The sequence below is a fragment of the Nicotiana sylvestris genome, chromosome 3 (genome assembly GCF_000393655.2).
Source record: "Nicotiana sylvestris chromosome 3, ASM39365v2, whole genome shotgun sequence".
Classification (NCBI taxonomy): Eukaryota; Viridiplantae; Streptophyta; class Magnoliopsida; order Solanales; family Solanaceae; genus Nicotiana; species Nicotiana sylvestris.
The window spans coordinates 116,394,100-116,413,102 of NC_091059.1; the positions used below are offsets into that span (position 1 = coordinate 116,394,100).

Consider the following 19,003-nt stretch of genomic DNA (forward strand, 5'->3'; position numbering starts at 1 on the left):
TATCACTTAAATTGGAAAAAACTCCCTTATACCCTTCCGGGTGTAGGAAAAAGGAGGTGTGACACTACTCAAAGCATCGGCCACCACATTAGCCTTTCCCGGATGATATAAGATGGTGATATCATAGTCTTTCAACAGCTCCAACCACCTTCTCTACCTCAAATTCAACTCCTTCTACTTGAACAAGTACTGCAGACTCTTGTGATCCGTGAACACCTCACAAGCCACACCATAAAGATAATGCCTCCAAGACTTCAACACGTGAACAATGGCTGCCAGCTCCAAATCATGAACCGGATAGTTCTTCTCATGAATCTTCAACTGCTGCGAAGCATAGGCAATGACTTTGAAATCCTGCATCAACACCGCATTAGGTCCAATATGAGATGCATCACAATAAACTGTATATGGCCCTGAACCTGTAGGCAAAACCAACACTGGTGTCGTAGTCAAAGCTGTCTTGAGCTTCTGAAAGCTCGCCTCGCACTCGTCTGACCACCTGAACTGGGCACCCTTCTGGGTCAACCTGGTCATCGGGGATGCAATGGACGAAAACCCCTCCACAAACCGATGATAGTAGCCTGCCAAACCCAAGAAACTCCGGATATCTGTAGCTGATGCTGGTCTAAGCCAGTTCTTGACTGCTTCAATCTTCTTTCTGATCAACCGAAATACCTTCTGCGGATACAACATGACCCAGGAATGCAACTGAACTCAACCAGAACTCACACTTCGAAAACTTGGCATACAATTGACTATCCCTTAGAGTTTGAAGAACCACTATAAGATGCTGCTCGTGCTCCTCCCGACTACGGGAATAGATCAAAATATCATCAATGAAGACTATCACGAACGAATCCAAGTAAGGCTTGAACACTCGGTTCATCAAATCCATAAAAGCTGCTGGGGCATTTGTCAACCCGAATGACAACACCAAGAACTCATAATGCTCGTACCGAGTGCGGAAAGATATCTTAGGGACATCGGATGCCCTAATCCTCAACTGATGGTAGCCAGATCTCAAGTCAATTTTCGAAAATACACCCTGAAGCTGATCAAACAAATCATCAATCCTCGACAACAGATACTTATTCTTGATTGTAACCTTTTTCAACTGCCGATAATCAATACACATTCAGATCGATCCGTCCTTCTTCTTAACAAACAACACTGGCGCACCCCAAGGCGAAACACTAGGTCTAATAAAACCTTTTTCAAGCAAGTCTTGCAACTGCTCCTTCAACTCTTTCAACTCAGAAGGGGCCATACGATACGGCGGGATAGAAATGGGCTGAGTGCCCAAAGACAAATCAATGAAAAATTCAATATCCCCATCAGGTGGCATACCCGGAAGGTCTGAAGGAAATACCTCAGGGAACTCATGAACAACTGGCATAGAATTAATAGGAGGAACCTCGGCACTAGAATCACGAACATATGCCAAATAGGCTAAACACCCCTTCTCGACCATACATTGAGCCTTCACATAAAAGATGACACTACGGGTAAAATGACCAGGAGTCCCTCTCCACTCCAAATGAGGTAAACCCGGCAAGGCTAAGGTCACAGTCTTGGCATGATAGTCCAAGATAGCATGGTAAGGTGATAACCAGTCCATCCCCAGTATGGCATCAAAATCAACCATGTCCAGAAGTAACAAATCTACACAAGTCTCAAGACCCCCAATCACAACTATACAAGAACGATGGACTCGATCTACCACAATAGAATCACCCACCGATGTAGACACATATACAGGGACACTCAAGGAATCACTTGGTATGACCAGATACGGTGCAAAATACGATGACACATAGGAGTATGTAGACCCTGGATCAAATAAAACTGAAGCATATCTGCCACAAACCAGAACAGTACCTATGATAACCGCATTGGAAGCCTCAGCCTTAGGCCTGGGTAGAAGAGCATAACATCGGGGCTAGGCCCCACCACCCTGGACTATATCTCTGGGATGGCCTGCAGCTGGCTAGCCTCCACCTCTAGCGGTCTGAACTCCACCTCTAACACCTCTAGCACCTCTACCCCTACCCTTAGCTGGCGGAGCGGGTGGTGGAACACCTGGTGCCTGAACCATAGAACGGGAACCCCGCTGCTGCGACTGAGTACCCACCAATCTCGGACAAGCCCTCCGGATATGACCATACTCACCACACTCAAAGCATCCACCTGAGTCTACGGCTGATAAAACTAAGACTGAACCTGGCGACCTGAATGACCACCCCGAAAACTCTAGAGCGACGACGCACTGATAGGAGCTGGTGGTGCACTATAGGGCTGCTGATCAGAATACTACATATGAGAACCACGACCACCTGAACCACCGTGAGAAACCTGAAGGGCTGACTGAAAAGGTCTAAGAGGATGGCCTCTACCATACAAATCTCTGCCTCCAGACGAGGTACCACTGAATCGGCCTGAATGACGAAGCCTCTTGTCATACCCCTGGCCACCTCTCTGCGATAGAACCGACTCAACTCTCCTGGCCACATTGGCCGCCTTCTGGAAAGAAATCTCACTCCTAGTCTCCTTATCCATCTAAACTCGAATAGGCTGGATAAGTCCCTCAATGAACCTCCGCACCCTCTCTCTCTCGGTGGGAAGTATGATAAGAGAATGACGGGCCAAGTCAATGAATCTGGTCTCATACTGAGTAACAGTCATAGAACCCTGCTAGAGACGCTCAAACTACCTCCGATAGATATCTCTCAGAGTAATAGGGAGAAACTTCTCCAGAAATAGCTGAGTAAACTGCTCCCAAGTCAAAGCTGGCGATCCGGCTGGTCTAGCCAAACAATAATCTCTCCACCAAGTCTTTACGGATATAGATAAGCGAAAAGTAGCAAAATTGACCCCATTGGTCTCTACTATCCTCATGTTCCTGAGAACCTCATGACAACTATCTAGATAATCTTGGGGATCCTCAGAAGATGCACCGCTGAAAGTAGTAGTGAAGAGCTTGGTGAACCTATCCAATCTCCACAGAGCATCGACGGACATAGCTGCTCCATCACCGGTCTGAGCTACCACACCCGGCTGAATTGCTCCAACCGACTGAGTTGCTGGAGTCTGAAACTGGGGATCCATCTACTCCGGAGTGCGAGTAGCAGGAGTCTGGGCTCCTCCTCCAGCCTGAGAGACGGCTGGTGCTACAGGAAGCAAGCTTGCCCGGGTGACACTCTTCATGAGGCCCACTAGATGGACCAGATCATCCTGGAGTACTGGGTAGCAATAAACCCCTCTAGGATCTGAGCTGGGCCCACCAGAACTGTCCGGGTCGGAACCTCATCATCAAAGTCAACCTGAGGCTCCGCCGCTGGTGCTGCCGCTCTGGGATGAGCTCTGCCCCTACCTCGGCCTCTAGCACAGCCTCGCCCTCTACCCCTCGTGGGAGCTGCTGCTGGGGGCTCGGGCTACTGATTGGTGGATGAGGAAGCGCGTGTTCTCTCCATCTGCAAAAGAACAGAGTAGAAATTCAATTAGCATTGAGAAACCAAATTGCACGATAGGAAAGAATAAATGTGAAGTTTTTCCTAACTCTGTAGCCTCTAGGGGATAAATACAAACGTCTCCATACCGATCCCTCAGACTCTACTAAGTTTGTTCGTGAATTGAGAGACCTATGTAACCTAGAGCTCTGATACCAACTTGTCACGACCCGTATTTCCTACCCTCGGGAGTCGTGATGGCGCCTACTCGTGAAAGCTAGGCAAGTCGCATAATATAGAATCACTAACCCTCTTATTTATCCTTTTTACAATTTAAATTAACATGTAATCAACAATGAAATATTAACGATAAATAAATACATGCGAAAGACTTAATCTGATAACTTAGCCAAAACCAGTACGACAATACCAACATACATCTCTACCCAGAATCCGATGTCACAATATCACGGACCAACTACGAATACTACATACAAATGTCTGGAAAGAATGGTAGAATCTGTCTCTAAAGTAAATGAAAAAAGAATACATATAAAGATAGAAGAGAACGCCAGGCCTACGGGCACCTGCAGGACTACCTCGGGATCTCTAACTGGACTGAAGGCAGCCACCCAATGCTACGGCCCAAAAGTTGCCACTCTGGGATCTGCACATAGTGCGTAGTGTAGTATCAACACAACCGACCCTATGTGCTGGTAAGTTCCTGGCCTAACCCAGGCGAAGTAGTGACGAGGCTAGGACCAAACTACCAAATAAACCTGTGCAGTTATATAATATGCAGCGAAAAATAAAACAGGATTAGACAAGTAAAGATGGGAGGGAGTACATGCTGGAGGAAATATCAATACCAACAGTAAATTAAGAGAAAGACATAAGGACAATTTAGAATTCATAGCAAAACAATAAGTAACTCGTCACCAATCTATAAGAATTTCATATTATTTATTGTTGCGGCGCGCAACCCGATCCAAAAACATAATAACACTGTTGTGGCGTGCAACCCAATCCATATCATTTATCACTGTTGCGGTGTGCAAACCGGTCCATTTATATCATTGTTGCGGCATGCAACTCGATCCAAATATAATATTGTTGCGGCGTGCAACCCGATCCAAATATAATATTGTTGCGGCGCGCAACCCGATCCAAATATCATATTGTTTCAGCGCGCAACCCGATCCACATATACAGTTCAAAACCAATCACAACGAAAGTCCCGGCAAGGGATCAATAAGAAACAACACTATCCCAGGAAGGGAATCGACAGTATAAGTAATTACGTCCCGGCAAGGGAAAATCAATTATAATCAAACTTGTTCCAACATCTAACTACCTCAATTAGCACCAATACCCAATCATAAGTAATTCCTACGAGAATAATCATAATCCTTGCTCAACACAGAGAATCAACAACTTAGGCATTCATAGGTTTTATTAAGAACACAACAATTTCAATTTAAGACTCACGGTCATGCTTGACACCAACATATAGATACTCGTCACCATGCTTATACGTCGTACTCAATAAGTAACATGTAGCAAATAGGACACAACTCTTAATCCTTCAAACTAAGGTTAGACCAAACACTTACCTCGAACTTCCACGGCCAACTGAAGCCTCAAACACCGCTTTTCCTTTAGAATTCGCCTCCAAACAACTCGTATCTAGTCCAAATTGATTTAACAACATCAATAAATGCTAAAGAATTCATACCCAATGCTCAATTATAGGTTTTCTATCATTTTTTCCAAAAAGTCAAAAATCGACCCCGGGCCCACTTGGTCAAAACACGAGGTTCGAACCAAAACCCAATCACTCATTCACCCATGAACCCGAATATGTAATTAGTTCCAAAATCCGACCCCAAAACGAGGTCTAAATCCCAATTATGTAAAAAGCCCTAATTCTACCCAAATCTCTAATTTTCTACCCTTAAGAACATGATTTAGGCCTAGAAATCTAATGTGTGTTAATGGAAATTGAAGAAAATGAGTCTAAGATTACATACCTATGAATTTGTGGTGAAATTCTCTTTCAAAAATCGCCCAATTTGGAGTTTGGAAGAAGAAGTTATGAAATTTTGGTGACATCCCGAGTGTTCTGTTATTGTTTAAAAATCACTAGGCAGGCCTTCATCGTGTTCGCGATAGGCCTGTCGCTTTCACGATGGGTCAGGCCTAGGTGACCTTCGTGTTCGCGTTCGCGGAGTTTCAGCTCTTGGAGCCTTCGCATTCGCGGTCAGATGGCCGTATTCGCGTAGAACAAATGTGAACCCCACCCCCCCAGGCCATTAGCCTTACGCGTTCGCGAGAGCCTGGACGCGTTCGCGTCCCAAGTTCCGCGTTCGCGAAGAGTAAACTGGTACTTGAGGAAATTGCCTTACGCGTTTGCAAGTGGGACCACGCGAACATGAAGAACAAAACCTCTGTGCACTGAGACAGCAAAAACCTGCAACTTTTCACAAGTTAAAAACCTTCCGAAACTCACCCGAGCCCTCGGGGCTCCAAACCAAACATGCATACTAACTCAAAAATATCATATGAACTTATCCGTCCGATCAAATCGCCAAAATAACCTCTTAAACAACGAATTTAGCATAGAAATCTAAGAAAAATCTCAAAACTTTCAAAGTATCAATTTTCACAACTACGGGTCCAAATCACCTCAAACAACTTCCGTTTCTTACCAAATTTTACAGACTCATCTTAAATCACATATAAGACCTGTACCGGACTCCAAAACCAAAATACGGGCCCGATACCATCAAATTCTAAACGCATTTCATTTCCAAAACTCATAAATAATTCCAGAAAATAATTTTCTATAAAAATTCGTTTCTCAGGCTTCGGACCTCGGAATTTGATTTCGGGCATACGCCCAAGTCCCATATTTTCCTACGGGCCCTCCGGGACCGTCAAATCATGGGTCTGGGTCCGTTTACCCAAGATGTTGACTGAAGTCATCTTAAATCCATATTAAAGTAAAAATTCATCATTTTTTTCATAGATTACACATAATGGCTTCCCGGCTACACGTTCGGACTACGCACACAAATCGAGGTAATGCTAAAAAAGATTTTTAAGGCCTCGGAATGCAGAATTTATTTTAAAATAAGTGATGACCTCTTGGGTCATCACAATATGTAACGGCAGGTCATGGATGCCAAAATTCTCTATAATGGCTATATATTTAATATTGAGGAATATTCTTCATTGAATGTCATCCGGGGCCAAGTATTTGTTTGCTCTCCTTTATAATGTTCCCTTTGAGACCTAAACTAGCGCCAACTGATGTTGTTGTCCTCATTCTTGGTTTTCACTCGCTTCATCTTCCGTCTACCCCCTCGTTCCACGTATCACTCTGTCATTCGAGCATTTAATATGAACCAATTTTACCCTATACATCCACTCAATTTAATTTGAACCATTACCTAGATTTTTAGGCTATGCAGACTTATGGGGTTAAGCTCGCGAATTAGTAATAATATAGGTGTGCACCTAATTAACATGTTAGGTGAAGACTCCAAATTTTACCCTTGGAGTTGTCAATGCCACACTTTATCTTATACCCGTGTTTAGAATCAAGGGCGGATCTATGTACATTGTTTGGGGTGGTACGCCGCCCGCAAGTTTTGGCAAAAACTCTATGTATATATGTAAATATGTATAAGTTAATAGGATATATATTTAAAGTTCCACCCGTAGAATAAAAGTGGCAAAGGTGCCAATGGCAAAGGTCTGCCTTTTTGTTCAGCATGGCAAGAGTTCGAATCCAGGCGGGAGCAAATAATTTTTTTGGCTTATATTCAGTTGCAATTTAAGGAGATTAAGGCCTCATTTGTTTGCACTTAATGGAGGTCTGAATCTTAATCATTCAAATCTCAGAGATTAAGTGCGTCTGTTTTTAAAGTCTGAATCTTAATTATTCAGATCTTAATCGTTAAGTGCGCTTTTTTTTTTACTTCCCAATCACTTAATGGTCTGAATAGGCATGTATCATTAAGATCTATAACAGAGACTTAATTTCATTAAGATGTTATCATCAGTATTCATTATTAACTGCTGCCACTGCCTACCATTATCAACTACCACTATGACACCCACCACCACCATCATCCTCAATCATAGCCTCAACCATTGTCGACTACCACCATCCACCATCCCCGCCACTTCTACCACCATCATTCTTAATGACAACCAACACTCATCCACCTCAAATACCACAACTAACCACCCCATCACCATCAACAACTATAGCTGGCACTGTCCATCATTATAAACTACCACCACCACCACCCACCATTATCAACTATCACCACTCTCCACCACCATCCTCAATCATAATAGCTACCACTACCAATCACCACTAGGTACTACCCTAAACTACCACCATCAACCAAATCTACCACCAACCACTGTTTTCAGTCGTCATTCACAAGCACTACCATTAGCCATCACCACCAACAACTATCATATTTAAAAAGCTATATATTTTAGTGATGGAATATCATATTAATTAGTATTTTATTTAAATTTTATATTTATTAATTTTTAAATAAACGTAAATTTTATACATTCAGATGTTAAAAATTAAACAGTCTTAGTTATTTAGTATTATGACTGTTAATCGGGCTGGGCTGACTCATTTTCAACCCGCTTCAACCCGGGTCAGCCTGATATTGTTCCTTATTGTGTGGGCTGGGACAAGTTGGTTGGGGGGCGGATTTTGGATGAACACGTTCTGCTTAAGGGTACACCGAACCCGCGTAGCCCGTGACCCGTTAGCGGACTGCAGCCCGTTAGGAGCCCGGTTATCGTTGCTTAATATATATTTTTTAAAAGTAATTGGACCGTTGCCAACGGTCAAATTGAGAAATGACCGTTGGGAACGGCCAGATTTTGCAAAAATGGCCATTTCGGCCTCCCCCATTAAAAATATAGCCCTCCCACCCCTAATAATTGAAAAATTACATTTTAACCTTTTAAAATCTATAAATAGCCCCTATTCTTCTTCATATTTTCTCACAATTCACTCTCTTACTACTTTAATTCTCTCTCAAGTCTCAATTTTCTTTTGATATTATAGTTCTTAAATTCTCAAATTCTCAATTATTTATTATTTCAAGTTTCATCAATTATTTAGTTTAGCCATTACAAAATTATTATTATCAAATATCAAGTATTCAAGTGAAGTGTGGTATTAATTATCAAGTATCAACTATCAAGTTTCGGTCTATCAATTGAAGTTTGATTTTTTATATCAAAAATTCAAAATTAGTGCGGCATCCGGAATCCCGGTACACTCGTTCCATCTCTTTCTCTTATTTGGTGTACACTTATTTTATTATTTAAAATTATTAATTTAATTTCTTAATTTAATTTACATAATGGATTTACTTAGAGCGGCCAATAAAGCGTGCACTAGTAGAGGTGGTAGTAAGAAAACTTCCAAAAGAACAAAAGGTGATGTTGGTTCTTCTAGTAGCTTTACACATATTTCTGAAAGTTCACCTGAAAGTTTAAATATAGATTATGAGCGAATGCAAGAAAATTTTGATGCAGATGATGATTTACATGATATGTTAGATTATATTCGATCACCCGATAATCTTGAAACACCACCACCTACACCTGGTAATGCTAGTCAAACTCAAAATGTTAGGGGTGCAACAAGTAGGCCTCCTCTCCCTATTAAGAAGAATCGACGATTAAAAAGTAAGTGTTGAATATTTTTTGAAAGACTAGAAGATCAAAAAAATTATGTAAAATGTAAAATTTGTAGTGAATATTATAAACATGAGCCCGGTAAGGGGGGGGGGGACGGGTCAACTTCGTAGGCATATGGAAGAGAACACCCTCTTGATTGGGGAGTAGATGAGCAATCTGGGCAATAAAAACTTAACCCGAGTACTGAGGGTTTAATGGGTAAATACGATATTAAGAAAGATCGGGAAGAATTAGCTAAAATGATTATTTTAGGTTGTTTACCTTTTAGTTTTGCTTCTTCACCGTATCTTGTTACTTGTATTCAAAGAATTTATAACCCTATGTTTAAAGGTATTCCTAGAAGTACTTGTAGAGCTGATATCTTTAGGCTTTTTGGACAATATCAGATATATATACATTATTTGTTCGCAAGTCTTCCTTGTAAAGTTTCTCTTACTTCTGATATTGGTCGTGCTGTAAATGGAAATGATTATTTGACTGTTACATGTCATTAGATAGATGATAATTTTTGTATGCAAAAACGTATTATTGCTTTTAAATATGATGAAGATCAAAGTCATACTAGTGCATTTATAAGTAATACTATCCATGAAGTTGCTATATTTTATAATCTTGCAGAAAAAGTTTTGTGTATGTCATTTGATAATGCTTCTAACAACAATGTTGCTATTACAATATTAAAATTGCATCTACACCCACCACTTCCTGAAATATTTCATGTTAGATGTGCATGCCATATTTATAACTTGATTGTGAAGAGTGGCCCTGAATTATTTAGAGATGAAATTACTTTAGTTAGGAGAGCTGTTGGTGTAATTCAAAGAAATAATAGAAGTGCTAGATTAAATGCATTTAAGGAAAAATGTGTACACTATGGACTAAAACCAAGACTCATGCCTGAAGAAATAGTTACTAGGTGGAATTATACTTATTTATTCTTAAGATGTTGTTATAAATATAGAATGCCTATAACTGAAGTTGCTAATTCTCATTGTACCGATCCTAGACGTTTGTTAACATCTAGAACTTGGGATATTATTCATGATGTTGTACAATTTTTACAAAAATTTTATGGGGCTAAACTTGAGTTTTCTGGAGCTTATTATCCTACTATTGCAAATGGTTTAGTTCTTCCTTTTCCTCATGATCTCTAAGTATATCACCAAGAGTCTATATTGGGTCGAGAGATTCTCACCTAGAATAACCTTGCAATCCGTACAAAGACCTCTATCACGCTTCTGAATGAGTAGGCAGTAAATCTAGGTCTTGACCACCATACTCTGGAAGATAATCAAATGATCATCCTTCTGACAACCCGGGTTACCTATCACCAAATCAAAAGCTTTAGCAAAATCCAATAGCGAAGTTCTACCTCCGTTTCTAACCCTAAAACCGAAGTCGTCATGCACATCATCATAACCCTCGGAAGTCGTCCTGATGGGGCCATTGAAGTTCCCTCCTATAAAAAGCTTCTCATTAAGCAGAATACCACGCACAACCCCGTCTAGATCATCCCAGAAACGCCTTTTGACCTCCTCGTCCAATCCCACTTGAGGTGCGTAGGCACTAATTATATTCAAGGTAAACCCTCCAACAACTAACTTAATAGCCATCAGTCTGTCGTTCACCCTCCTAACCTCTACCACTAGTTCCTAGAGTTCCCTATATATCCACCAAAATACCTACCCCGTTCTTACCCTGATCACGCTTCCTGAGTACCACAGTGTATACACATCAGCATCTCGTGTCTTAGACCCAACCCATCTAGTCTCCCGGACACAAGCTATACTAATCTTCCTATACTGGAGGATCTTCGCTAACCCTTTTTCTTTTGCTTCGGTTATCTTATTACCTTGCTGTTATAACTTTTTACTTTTACATGGCTTCTTCACTGTCGTATTTCTTTTTAACACTGTTGTGATTATACTTTCCTTGAACCGAGGGTCTATTAGAAATAGTCTCTCTACTTTCACAAGGTAGGGGTAAGGTCTGCGTACATACTATCCTCCCCAGACTCCACTTGTGGGATTACACTGCGTCACCTAGAACCTTGCATCTAGTTTTAAATCGAGACTTTTCTACAAACACTTAGGTACGTTACATCTATTTAAATGGCTTAAAACCAGATTTTTACGTTGCGAGTGTTTGATGAATGTGGCATTTGCACACCCTTACTGCATGAAAACATCTCGGCATCTGTTGTGTGAAAGTTCACATCTAGGAATCCTGTTAATTAGGAGGTTATAGCTAGATAAAATATGAGTTGTGCACATCTCTCTGGTTTCTCTGTTTGATTTCGTTTTATTCATGTCTAGTTTAAGAATTTTCACTTGCTTAAATTAAAAATTGTCACTACACCACACCCCTAAGGTGGTGTACTTTCCTACTCACCATTTTTTTCTTTTGCGAGGTGCAGCAACCCATGGATCGGATGATGGCCTGTGAGGATAATTTTCTGACGCATAATGCATATGATGTATCCCTTTTAGGCCATGCCCCCTTATTGCTGCCTCCTCATCCGATGAAGTGAAAGTCCTTCAATCCCAGACGATCCGGCTTCCTTCCATCTCCCTGGCCTTTGAGGCTGCCCGGTTGCCTGACTGTTGCCTTTCGATTCTTGATGGGCTATGATATCCATAGGCTGTCCAATGTGCCTCTTGCTGGCGTTTATCACTAATGAACGGATCCCCTTCGGCCTCGAAGGTCCGCTCTGCCGCTATAATGGCCTCTGAAGATACTTTTCGGAGGCCTTTCTGTTGCTTACTTACTGGCTGATAATGTGTTTATGGCACTTGTGAGGCGATGATGATGATTTTATTTTAAAAAGAAAATCAGCAGAATGAGAAAACTAATGGATTCGCATCTTTGCGAGGTAACGTGGATAGCCGACGATATCGTGCAACTGGTTTTGCAGCCATGACGACCTTTATGTTTCTCTTGCTTTAATTGCAACCCGACAAATATGAGCCTCAGGTTTCTTTCATTGTTTTTGGACTCATCGCTATTGTGGAGAGTGTTGCCAACCATGGCAATTTCTGAATTGTTTGAACGGATAATTTGATATCGTTGGCTGCCGTTAAGGTTTTCTCCACTTTGTTTTGTTCGAAAAGGTCGTCTCTGTTCTTTTATCTGTAATATTCTGCTTTGCTGAATTTTCCTTTTTGAGTAGTATGTGATCTTCATCCTCCAGATTTATTTCTAGGTGGTACTTCGGATTACTTGATTGCGGTTGATCTTCTTTTTAAATTGTCTTGCTGATGCGCATAAAATGTGTTTTGGAACTCGTCTCTCTAGACTATATGTGTTCAAAAACTCCAGGATGAGGTCTATATTTACTCTTGATCTCTATCTATTGGAATAGTACTTGTGAGCTTGCAAGGGAGGAAGCTAGAAATCAGTTTAAAATATTGAGTTTATAGGTAAAAGGCATTTCAAAAGGGTAAATATAATGAAACATTCACACATAAATAATGAAACCTAATAGTAGTGCAGCATTAGGTTTGTTCTAATCCTTTTCATGGAGATTAAATGGGAGTTATTAAGACTGTTTAATTCTTGTTTCTCTTGATTGTCCTATGAGCATATATAGAGATAATGTGAGGATAAAAAAAGACAGAATTAATGCATGTCCATGGGCTAGCTTAACTTTACCATTTTTCGCTATTAACCAGTAGCTAGCAATTTATTTGTGGTATAAGTTTGTACTGTGCCGTGTGATAGCATTATTGTATGGCCTAAGTGATCATCCTAGGTGAATATGTTTAAAGGTCAGCCCGGTGCACAAAGCATTTCGTGTTCACGCACAGTCCGGGGAAGGGCCGCACCCCGAGGGTGTGTGATGTTGAGTGGCGTTAGATGCTTGGAGCAGACTAGGATCAGTCTTTGGCCATGTTTGTTTAAGTTGGTTAGTGTGAGACCACTTTCGGCTTCTCAGCAGGTGTACTATTTTGTCTAAGCATGCTCTTCTCCTATTATACTTTAATCTTTGTCTTTAATTTGATTCTCTTCTTTCTTTCTGTCTTGTCTTTCATGACTGGTATGCTTCAACGCTAAACTGAATGCTTCTTGAGGACTTTAAGCTTGTTGCCATGGAGGAGAACTCAAACATCCCTGTCGAAGTACCTCGCACTCTAATTTATAGTAAAGTCTTTTTAGGCGCTGTTAGTTCTGGTCACTTATATTTTCATATTTGCTTATCTGCTCATCTGTTACTTCTTGCCTGCTTGCCTTGCCTTTTCTTATTCTCTAGGAATTTGCATCTAGGTATTTAATTACTTTTTAAAACTGATGCTTGACTGAAAATATAGGACTTTGCATCTAGTTTACAAGATTTAAAAAGCAACTTGTGTTTCAATATTCCATAGCCAGTGTCCTTTAGGAGACTTAGAATTAGTTAATTACTAATTGTACAGAGCTATTTATTTGTCACTTGCCATCTTTATTTACTGTAGATTTGCCTAAAGTTGGCCTAACTCCAGTCTGTTTGATGAACTTGAATAGTAAGAAATCTTTGGGCGAAAAGCAGCAAATAGGGCTCATCCTTGATTTCATGAAATGCTTCCTTCGCTTCCATGCCAATTTGAAACTCATCTTTCTTCCTCAACATGAGGCTTGTAGACTTGAGACGCAACACGACTAAACGCTGTCAACAGGGTATGGTTCTTTTTTATCACCTCGGATGACGCACACTGCTTTAAATCGCAGTGAATAATGCAGTTTATTTTCTCTTTATTTGAGTTATATGCATGAAAACTCACATAAAACATCATACTTTATTTAAATCATAAAGTTCAATTTAATAGGAGTCCGAAAGGCAACCGCTTTCATGCTGATTTTAAGGGGTGTCTTACACCTTCCACTCAAATTAATTTGAACCCTTACCTAGGATTTAGGCTTCACAGACTTATGGGGTTAAGCACGCAAATTAGTAATAATAGGTTTGCTGGCAATGTCACGCTAAGGGGCGAAGCTATGTTGGCCCAAGGGTGATCAACTGAACACTCTTCGACGAAAAATTATTCGACGTATAAGGTAAAATATTACTTGTTATTGATTAAAAAATAGAATTTGAACACCCTTATTAAATTTCCTGGCTTCGCCACTGGTTACGCTTTATCTTAAACCCGTGTTTAAAGTAGGGCGCGACAATCATCAGTAGCTTCACGGTCGAGTCATGCCGTAAATTCCTCGTGTCTGCAGAATCTTTACCAGAAATATGAACTAGTTTGGAAGAGCACAGCTCCTCTTGAATTAATCTATTTTGTTTGGACTGCTGCGAATTAATCTTTACCAGAAATATCTTATTTCTTATCTATCTTGTCTTATGCTATTCTTGAGCTGATTAACATACTTCTATTTGCATAAATGCTTTCTAAGAGGAACAAGAAAAAGAGCAGTGGTGCTCCAAACTCCAAAGAAATAGCTAGTGAGACCATGTCAGAGTATTCAATAACCTCCCTGGAAAGCGCTAAGTCACATGTTCAACCCGTGAAAGCAGTCACTAATGCTTGTATTAGAGTGGACTATCTGCATCACACCCCTTAGGTGCGGCCCTTCCTTGGACCCTGCGTGAACGTGGAATGCCCTTTAAGCACAATGGTTTTATCAACTGTTTTCAAGTCCTAGGCTGAGCTTCAAGGATTTACTTTAAGCTCCAGCTAAATTTGTTGGGACAGAAAACATGGAAGTGCTTACAAGGTCAAAGTTGTTGTAACATCAGTCACTAGGTCACTAGGATTAACTGTTGGGTAATTTCAAAGGATGATTTCAAGAAGAAGATGCGGAGGATGCATAAAATAAACCGTCCTCATTTGTTGCTTCTAGTGTCCCAAAAAGAGAAACTAACAACTATACACTGCCAGCAGAATCACACTCTCTTCAAGGATGTCCATATATATTTTATTTCTGTGTGCAGTTCATTTTACATTGTATTGAAGAAAAGTTATAGAAGCATCTTATACCCAAAAATAGAAGATGGTCACATCGCCTACTTCTGTATTTTCAGTTAGTATATCAATGGCAAAGGCGACTGCATTTCAATACTATTAGATCTTGAACAGTTCCAGTAAGACGTTTGAGAATAAGGTCACTACTGATCGGGCTCATTCCAACACCACATACTTGGAAAAAGGAAGTATAACAACTAACGGGAGTATAAATATACTTCAATCAATTCTGTGAGTAAATGTCAGGTCGTATTTGTTAAAAAGAAAGAGTCAGACTTTTATTGCAAAACAATAGTAACATATAGCATAACAAAAAAAATAACTTAATCAGCCAAACAATAAAAGCAACATATAGCACGACAAATAGAGTAAATAAAGATCAAGACAGAGTTGGTGTGACCCAAATTGGAGGACAAAAACGACTAAGGGAAAAACCCTCATAATGAGGCTGGATACTGCCATCTGCTAAGTTGAACACCCCCATGTCGAGGCCGCCTCCTTCTTCATAGAAGATGTATGATTCTAAGAAATCGTCAGTAAAATAAATATGATTGGGCTTGATTACTGGAAATTGAGAAGCTTGGACCGAAAGAGAAGCACTAGCACCCAGGAAAAAAGCTCTGTCCCCCAACTCCCTGGTTTGGGTCCCTTGGCCAGCAGCTAAATCGACCCGGTAAACTATAAACTCTAGTGTCCCATAGGTTAGGTATTCCTCATTCTCAACTTGATGGATGAAAGTCAGTGGTATCCTATCAAAATCATCTTTGGGTAGTCTTAGTTGACAACCATTTCGCACAACTACAAATAATGATCCTAGTGATTCTAGGATGTATGTCTGACCTCTAATTTGTCCAAGATAGAATGGTAGCTGCGCTACAACATGACGCTTATTCGGTTCAGGGCCAGTAACATCACAAACTACGATGCGGCCTGTAAAATCGAGTGCATAAAAGTGGCCCTTAAAATACACAATATCAGAATATGGAAAGTGAGCCCCTTCTTCCCAGTTAATATTGGTCCATCTCAAATCTCCCGATCTCCAAAATCTAAGGAACTTCACATCAATAACCATGAGAAGGTAGTCAGATGTATGAGAAGGGCTAGCTGACAAAACTGCCTTGCGTATGGAGGTCCTCATCCAGGGGTAGTCATGATAATCTATTTGATGCGGCAATTCGATCTCAACACCAGAGAAAGGATGTAGCAGACTAATTTCACGGTCATCTTCTCCCACTGTGATAAGCCATCCCATAGACTCCATACACCGTTTTCCAGTGGCTTTCGGAATCCTCTTCTTCAAAATCATGCTGTTATAGAGGCTGAAGAATTTTCGACAATCCTCCTCTTCTTCGGCTAACATCAGCCATGGAACTCTAGGCAGATCACTATTAAAACTGCATTTTGTAGCCACAACGACAACGTGCCAGGATTTGCAGACACTGCCAAAACTTAGATAGTCTTCAATCAAATTTAAACGTCTAGCTATCAAGACAAGCAGATCATGGTGAAGCTCGGACCAATCAACCAGCAGATCTTGTTGAAGTTGCGCCATTAGCGTATCAAAGTTAAGGATGCACACGCCTACCTGCGCTGTACATGCAGAATCCAATTTGCCATTGTTTTCCAAAATAATCCATATCTATTTACATTATCATAAATAGTTGATGTACAAAAATATTCTTTTATATATAACTAAATTAATCTTCAACTATGTTGGATTAAATTGTAATATTCAAAGTCGTTCCTCAAATTTAGGAGTTTGGTAACTTATATAATAATATTCAAAGTTCTTCCCCAAATTTAGGAGTTTGGTATCTTAATACTCCATATCCTTAACAAGAACTAGAGTTTCTAATTGATACTCGCCCAAAAAAAAAAATCAATATTAGCCGCTTTTTCAGTCCTCTCTCATCGCATATCCCATATCGTTAACTTCTTCTCTACCACGTTCAATCCTTTTTGTAAGCGTAAAACACTCATCTTACCCAAGAATTTTGTTTATTTTTAGTAATTGTTTTTACAAAAAAGAGTAAAATATATTCCTCTACTATCCAAAATTGTTTAAAACTACTGTCCGTTTGACTATTCTTCCATTCTTACCTCCACCGTTATAGTATTGATCAATTATACCCTTATTTTTAAGGGAGAGACACCTGGCACGCGGAGAACAAAAACCCACCCCCAATTATTATACCCGGTTGCCCATCCTTTCTTTTGACCCGTTCGTCTGCGCTAACATTTTCTCTCACCAGAAAACCCCTAAACTTACTCCTTCACGATCAGTTCTTTTCTTCAAACACTAACGCCATCACCATCTTCTTCAATAACTCCACCATCAAACCCTCCTCAAAAAAAAAAAAAAAATTGTTTCTTCACTGAACATCATATATAAATCAATAACTAAAATGATAGATGAATTACAAAAGAAAAGCAATTAAATTTTCCCAGATATTCACAGGTGCCTTTCAGCTTACTTTGGCCCCGAAAATGGTGAAATTGCTGCCGAAGATGGTGTGAGATAATGGTGCGGTGGTGGTTGAAGAAATACAATTTAGTATTAGAAAAATCATGTCAAAATGTCTCCAATGCTCCCACTAGAAGTAAAAAGGGTGATAGGCTTTGTAGTCTTGGTTCTATATTTAACCGTGGTTCTTTTTCTCAAAGTAATGCTACTAATCCATCTTTCTCTAGAGCTAGGGCTCCTATAACCCCTAGATCTTCTTCAAGAAATAGAGATTCAACTGAAATTGTGCATGAACCCACAGTTGTAGAAATTGTTTCTCAACAGTTTTCCTTTGTTACTGATCGTGAATCCATAAGAAACCAAGTTTCTTCCATAGCCTCCCTGTCACGCCCCTTTTTTCCCTTTTTGACGGGAAGTTCGGTTTCGACATTCATGGGGGAATAACTCGTTTCCTTTTGGGAATTGAGTATTTGAAGAGTCGCTACCTAACGGATTATGGTGCGTTAGGGCACCTTAAGCAATTAACTCATGGACTAATTTGCATTACCAAAAATTTAGGGTAAGGGCTCGAAATAATCTTGAGGGAAGGTGTTAGACACCCCTTGCAGTCCACAATGGTGGGTTCCGGTCGAACTTAAACTATGTGAATTAGTCATTCTAACAAATAAACAGTTTTTAATATGTAGTTGAAAGTAAAAGGCATGTTTTGACATTCTAAGCATATGTATGATTCAAGCAAGGGAAAAGGTTTGAACAAGTTGCACATATATAAAGAAAAGTAGATTTGTTTAAACAACGGGAGTTGGGAGAGAGGGGTCCTAGGTTGGTTAGCCTATAGGATCATATCCACGCAATGCCCGGTAAACACTCCTCAACGAGGGGCTACACGTGACATTAGCGCATAGTCATCATATTCCTTACTACCCAATTCCTTTCCCTTGGTTATAGCCTAAAGCGTTCTAGCAACCTTGAAAGATACCCTATGCGTGCACTACCCGTCCCTTCCTCGTGACTCTGGAGGTATTTAGGACCTCTAATTTAGGTAGTTCTAGACCATCCTAAGGTTTTTAAAGGATAAAAGTCTAGGTGTCAATCAAAACAATTAGGACTACATTTAAAGAAGGAACAGTTAAATGCTCACATTTAACTCCACAAACATAACTAGTAAGTGCACGTCTCAAGCAACAGTTTAAAGTATTTAAGAGAAAATCCTAGAACATGATATCTAGGTGAGCAAAGATTATACAGTACTGAATTAGAATCAAAGTGTCTAAAGACCTATTCAGCTTGCCTACTGGTTTTATACCTGTTGAATATGAGCAGTCTCAAATAGCAAAGTGCAGTTTTTATAGTTGCGGGATGTTTAATCGCCCTAGAGGCTTGCGTAGGCGTATAATAGT

The 19,003-nt window shown here is 40.3% G+C and overlaps 2 protein-coding genes across 2 annotated transcripts; both read right to left on the reverse strand.

The window, feature by feature from the left end:
• Positions 1 to 10,453: 10,453 nt before the first annotated feature.
• LOC138887890 (uncharacterized) lies at positions 10,454 to 10,807 on the reverse strand. The gene has a single exon (XM_070169680.1). It carries the CDS (start codon positions 10,805 to 10,807, stop codon positions 10,454 to 10,456), a length of 354 nt encoding a protein of 117 aa, XP_070025781.1.
• A 4,711-nt stretch (positions 10,808 to 15,518) lies between these two features.
• Positions 15,519 to 16,691, reverse strand: LOC104220228 (F-box protein SKIP23-like). Its single transcript, XM_009771057.1, has one exon. The coding sequence runs from the start codon at positions 16,689 to 16,691 to the stop codon at positions 15,519 to 15,521; it is 1,173 nt and encodes a 390-aa protein (XP_009769359.1).
• Between the last annotated feature and the right edge of the window lie 2,312 nt (positions 16,692 to 19,003).